General features: G+C 40.6%; 1 protein-coding gene across 1 annotated transcript; it reads right to left on the minus strand.

Annotated features, from left to right (window-relative positions):
* Nucleotides 1–1,463: 1,463 nt before the first annotated feature.
* LOC147450406 (uncharacterized) lies at nt 1,464–2,030 on the minus strand. Its single transcript, XM_086520458.1, has one exon. The coding sequence runs from the start codon at nt 2,028–2,030 to the stop codon at nt 1,464–1,466; it is 567 nt and encodes a 188-aa protein (XP_086376584.1).
* Nucleotides 2,031–6,213: the final 4,183 nt, after the last annotated feature.

Genomic DNA, 6,213 nt, shown 5'->3' on the forward strand with positions numbered 1-6,213 from the left:
TTGCAACTATACCACTCTAGAATTCATGTTTGTGAGGTCTATAATTCTAGAGAACTATCTTTAGTAGTCCTCAACATGTCCTGATGCTTCTAGGGAGAAATAAATGTTAAAGTTGTAAGTTATGACCAAATTACAAAAATTGTCAAATCCTGTTTTTTAGCCAATTTTAGCTCTTCTATGATTTTTTTGGTGGCTTTCATGATATCCAAATGCAGTTTTGAGTTTCTATGTTGCATATGGTAACATAAAGCTAATATTCCTTGAGTTTTGGGGCACCTAATACCATATTTTGTATAGTAGACAACGATGGTTGACTTTTTCAATTATAGAAGAAAACGAAACATTCTAGTATATCAAGTATAGCTTTTTCAATATTGTTAGTTTCTTGTGACAACTACATGCATTGTAGGTAGTAACCATATCTAGTCATAAGGATCAAATTTGGCTAGATATTGAATAGTTTCTATGGGATTCTACAACTCATAATGTTGAACCCAGTTTTTTCATGTTTGTTGTATTTAGCACTTCATCTTTGTCCCCAATATTCCCCTTGGTAAGAGATGTATTATTATTTTGACATGCTCCATGTCTCCTTGTGAACCTAAAGGACAATAGGGAACTAAGAAAACATGCATATATTATTTTTATTGAGCGTGGCTATAGAAACTTTGATGATAGGTTTGCAGAATGGTAAAAATTCAACTTTTTTGTACCTATTTCTTTTGGCAAAACAAAAAATAGTGAGTGATAAGCAATCATATGTTCCAATCACCAACCCATTGAAGTTAACTAGGGAATTTATCTCAAGTCCTACAAAAATCCCTAATCTTATTTTTATGCAACAAAACGTTAAAAAATGACTGTTTTGATGAAAATGTACTGGTCCATCAACTTTGGAGGCTTGGTGTGACCAAAAGATGAGAAATTTTACAAGTTTCTTATTTTTTCCATGTGTAGTAGGCCTTGAACTATAACCTCATGAAAGGATTTTACAAAATGAGTGGATCTACTATGGTTTTGGAGGTTTTTTTAAAACCCTGAAAGGACACTTTTATGTCCTGTTAGGTTACCAACCTAGTGTTAAGTGGGAGGTTGTTGGGGTATAGGCGCCTGTGCCTTGCCCGGCCGCCCAGAGTCTGGGCGCCCACTGACTTGTATAGCTTATACATAGCATAAGTGTATAGGGGGTTGCTCACTCTTTGAGTCTCCCCACCCATATCTGTGTGTCGTGTGTCTCCTTCTCTCTCTCACTCTCCGTTTGTGATGCTCCCTGATCCCCTTCAGAATCTAGTGCAAGTCTTCTTCCACCATCTTCTAGTTGTATCTCTACTATTAAACCTTGCTCCATAGATGACAATACTGACATTGATTTTGTGTGTTACAATATGGTAGCTGTTAACCTCTTCTTCTATAGCATGTGCTGCCTTTCCCTTCTCTTTCAATTTATTGAACTCTTTTGCACGCTAGTTTTCCTGTTCAGCCCTGGCCTTGGTATTCACGTCGTGGGTGACTTCTGCAATCTTCACCACCTCTGAATTTGATTGAGGAATAATCAAAATTTCTTTCATTTTATTATATATAAATTCGTTGGGCTGGAGCATCTTGTCATATCTCCACCTTACCCTTTTCAAAGTCTCACTGTCTTTGTCCATAATTGTTACTCTGTGTGCATGTGTTCCAACAATTTTTATGTCATTGAAATATTCCAACAAAAAATCCTCTGTTGTCTCTTGTAGTGCTAGGAGTGTAACAGGTTTCCACCTCATTGTACCAAAACATGCTTCCTCACATATTGATCTCAGCAGTCTTTGGAATGGAAGTTTTGGTACTAGAAACTTGATACATTTCTTAGCCTTCCTGATTTCCTTAAACAGTCTGATGTGTCTTTGTAGCCTATTCATCCTTGGAGCTTTCAAGATTTTCATGGGCTTCTCTGGTCTCTTCTTTTTACTAGCAGATCTTCCTCCTGCTTTAGTAGCCAGACCCGGTCCTTTCCCTGCCTTCCTCGCAATCGCCTTTGTTCTTGCCATTTATCTGTAAGAAAATTTCTCTCTCTCTCTCTCTCTCTCTCTCTAAAAATCTCCCTCTTACTCTCTCTCTTTCTCTCTCTCTCTCTCTCTCTCTCTCTCTCTCTCTCTCTCTCTCTCTCTCTCTCTCTCTCTCTCTCTCAATCTGTAAAATCTTGTATTCATAAACTCTGAATCTGAATATGAAACTCTTTTCCAATCATTTAGTCTGCTCCTAGTTCTAGTAGAGTATTTCAGTTCAGTAACCATTCCATCTCAGTTTCTATATTCCGTTTCAATCTCATTGACTGAGCTGACGACTTCTAGTAGCTGTAAATTCTAACACTGGAATCAGCTATTTGAAGAGATTAGCTCCAATTCCATTTTGGCAATCATGGTGGCTAGAGCTGTTTGCTCATTGACCAGACCGCTTCTCCCAGTTTGAATTTTTAGCTGAGATATGGCACCCAAAACCAACCGTGGTCGAAAACCATCCTACCGCATTGACCCTATCCCCCTGAGGAGTCAGAAAGAGATTCTCATCCTAAGACCGAACCGGGGACTGACATTGAGGCTCCGGAGGAGCACAATCAAGCTGACGAGGCTAAGGGCTCTTAGCACTCTAGTCAGTCTAGACGAAGAAGGGTTGAGAGGGAAGAACGCAAGGCCAAGAGTTCTCGGACCATACATGGGGATGAAGGAGCCAAAGGCAGTAAAGGTAGTTGCCACAGTTCCAACAAAAAATCCAGGGAAGAGACAGAAACTAAGACTGCAAAAGGAATTGACTAGGAAGCAGATACAAAACATTACAAGAAATCTTCAAAAAGGAGTCAGGTTCCTAAGATGAGAAGAGGCCAAAACGATGTTGATCGACATGATTACACCTCTTCATTGAAAATTTCTTTTCCAGTACTTCAGGGTGGGAAGAAAAATGACCTGGATGTTCATATCCAAGCCTTCAAAAAATATGCTAAGTTGAAAAACATTGATGAAGATGACTGGGGGGAATACTTTCCTCAGACATTAAAGGAGACAACAAGGAAATGGTACTACCATTACCCAGCTTGCCAACTCAGATCATATAAAAAACTACTCAAATATTTCCGACTCGAATATTCAGATAACAGAGGAGATGAGGATATTCTCTATGAACTGGATAAGATAAAGCAAAGAAAATTATCAGTTAGAAGCTATGTCGAAAAAATAAAGGAACTGACTAGGCAGCTACAAAATTGGGGGCATTGCTTTTAAATGGCTTAGGGAAGAGGAGGTGCGTGCACCAACCAATAAATTTAATGATATGGTGTAGCGAGCCCTGAAGCTGGAACAACAGGCTAAGAAGGAAAGAAGTCATAAGAAGAGGAGGTTCAGTGGTAGCAGTACATCTACTGAGAACTTTGATTCTAGTAAGACCTCTAGTAGTTCTGAAAGCAGCTCAGATGAGAAGAGCAAAGACAATACTAAGAAGGGGTCTTGGTCTAGGAAGATTGATGAGATGGCCCGACGGATTGTTGAAATCAGCTAGACCAAACAACCAGTAAGAAGAGCCAAAACTTGGTGTTCAAAGTGTAAATCCAAAGACCATGTTTCCAATGAATGTCCACACTGTACTTACTGCAAAGCTTACGACCATCTATGGAACAACTCTGGCATTCGTATTCATCATTTAAGAAGGGTAAAGATCTGTTTGTGGTGGCATTTACTAATGCCAAACCAGTAAAAGTGGAGACTACCATTGTACCCCAAGAAGAGTAATTAGGTATCAGTAGCAGTGCTGGTACGGGGCGTGGAAGATACCAAGGAGGTACTGGCCGGGGCCGGGGTCGTGGTAATTTCCAAAGTCGAAGTCTGAATTGCTATGCTTGTGGCAAGTCTGGGCATTTCATGGCTCAGTGTCTAGAAACACATGTTCCTGTACGAGCAGTTACACGCAGCAAAGGGGTAGTGATTGAAGAAATCCTAAAAATTCCAGCAAAACCAGTTAATCCTGAAAGTAGCAAATGGTCTCAATAGAGAGAGGTGTGGAAAGCCAAGGGAAAAGAAAAGGTGGTTAATGAATGGCAGGAGCAGAGAGAATTGGCGAGGCGAAAATTACAGAGGATTTAGCCAAGAAGTTGTCAGAGAAACCAAAGAATTTTGATGCTCGGGTCATTCAGAAGATACTAGCAAAGTCTTCTGAGAAAGCACAACCAAATGAATCAGGGTCTGGAACACATGACACCATGCTGGCTGCAGTTCAGGGATTGATGGAAGAATTAGGGACTGACAAGGGAGCTAAAATTACTAGAACAAAGGAATGGTATTGTGAAGATACTACCAATTCTTCAAGTTCTGATAGCAACTCCGATCATGAGAAGGATGAAATTCATGTCAAAATTTGTGACAGAATTCAGAGACTCACGGTGGGGTTAGAGGACATTAGAAAAACTTTGTTTGAAGCTGCGAATTTCATCAGACAGCGAAGCAAGGCTGAGGCGGAAGCCAGAACGGTTAACTTGGCTGCTACCAGAGATGATGAAGTGCTAGTGATCCAGGTAGATTATAAAGTTAGGAAATAGTGGGAGCCACTATCTGGTGTCATACTAGATGGTGGAGCAGGGGTAAATATACTCGGGGCACATCTTCAGCAAAGGATGGAAATTACAAATTTGATACCTGCACCTTTCAAAGTTCGAATGGCGGACCATCGGGTAGTGTAGGCAACTGGTATGATAGAAGGCATGCAGATAAGAGTGGGTAAGGAAAAGTTCAAAACTAGCTTCCTAGTATTAGACGTGCAAGGCGTGTATGGGATGCTATTAGGACACCCATGGCTGCAAGCGGCACAGGCTGTTCATGACTATGCTAATCAGACGTTGACAATACAAGGTGCAAGTTGCAGAATTCAAATTTAGATGAATAACAATAGGAGCTGGAAAAAGGAGCCGAGACCTGAAGAGCCTTGCCAGAAGTATAAGGTGAAGAAAATTGAGAGAATGCTGGGAGCAATGAATATTTTTCCATTAGTCGAGATAGATCTCAATGCAGTGTTACTGGACAAAGATCAGGTTGAAAAGCAAAGGAAGCAATTTTCAGACCAGTTCACTGAGCAGAATGGAATTGGAGCTGATCTCTTCAGATAGCTATTCTAGTGTTAGAATTTACAGCTACAAGAAGTCGTCAGTTCAGTCAATGAGATTGAAACGGAATATAGAAACCGAGGTAGAATGGTTACTGAACTGAAATATTCTACTGGAACTAGGAACAAACTAAATGACTGGAAAAGAGTTTCAGATTCAGATTCAGAGTTTATGAATACAAGGTATTAGAGACTGAAGCTTAATGGATCACTGTATTAACGATTACAAAGTAGAGTTACAAGTGAAGAGATTGTCACTCAAGACAACTTTGAAGACTAGAACCAAGAGACTAGAAGTAAGAAGTCAAAGAGTGCAAACAGCCCCAAAGTACAATCAGTGCGATTACAATGTAATGGGTCCTATTTATAGCCTCTTGAGGTTACTGTGGTAACCGCCAGGTAATTACTGGCTGGTCCACTATTCGGCTTCCTGGAGATGATTCCCACGTGTTGAGACTATCTCCGTCGTCTACATCCTTCCCTCCTTTCTTGAAATTTGGCAAGACTCCAAAATTTCTAAAAAAATCCACCATCTAATCCTTCTGAAGTGTTGAGGAACCTCTTTGCCTGCTTGCTGAGTTGGCCGATGTTCCTCATGAGTCGGCCTATGTTCCTCATGTTAGTATTCTTCTGAAGTGGCTAGCGCTCATGGTAATATTGCTAGCTTAATACCATGCTTCATGCTTGTTGAGTGCTTGACACCCCTATAGTTGTAATTCCATGGGTGTCCAGCCAAAGAGACACCAACACCTTACTGAAAAATCCACCGTCTGATTCTGAAATTGGCTAAAAAAATCCACCATCTGATTCTGAGAACGGCTAGAAAATCCACCATTGGATTCTGAGATGAAACTACCCAGTATCCTTCCATTGAACCCACTTCATCTTGCCCTTCAGTCGTGTTGGTGTTTTAGAAGTCCCAGTGCCAGCATTGTCCTTCTAGATAAGTCTGTAAATGGCCTCCTGCTCAAGCTGATCTCGCCTTTCTGCGGGGTCATTTCTACTTCATAAGGTGTGGAGTATGATAGATTTTGGTCTCGGGATCATAGAGTGCGTGTTTGCCTTTTGTTAGATGAGTTCTAGCCAATT

The sequence above is a fragment of the Adiantum capillus-veneris genome, chromosome 9, assembly GCF_014529385.1.
Source record: "Adiantum capillus-veneris isolate H3 chromosome 9, ASM1452938v2, whole genome shotgun sequence".
In the NCBI taxonomy this organism is placed as follows: Eukaryota; Viridiplantae; Streptophyta; class Polypodiopsida; order Polypodiales; family Pteridaceae; genus Adiantum; species Adiantum capillus-veneris.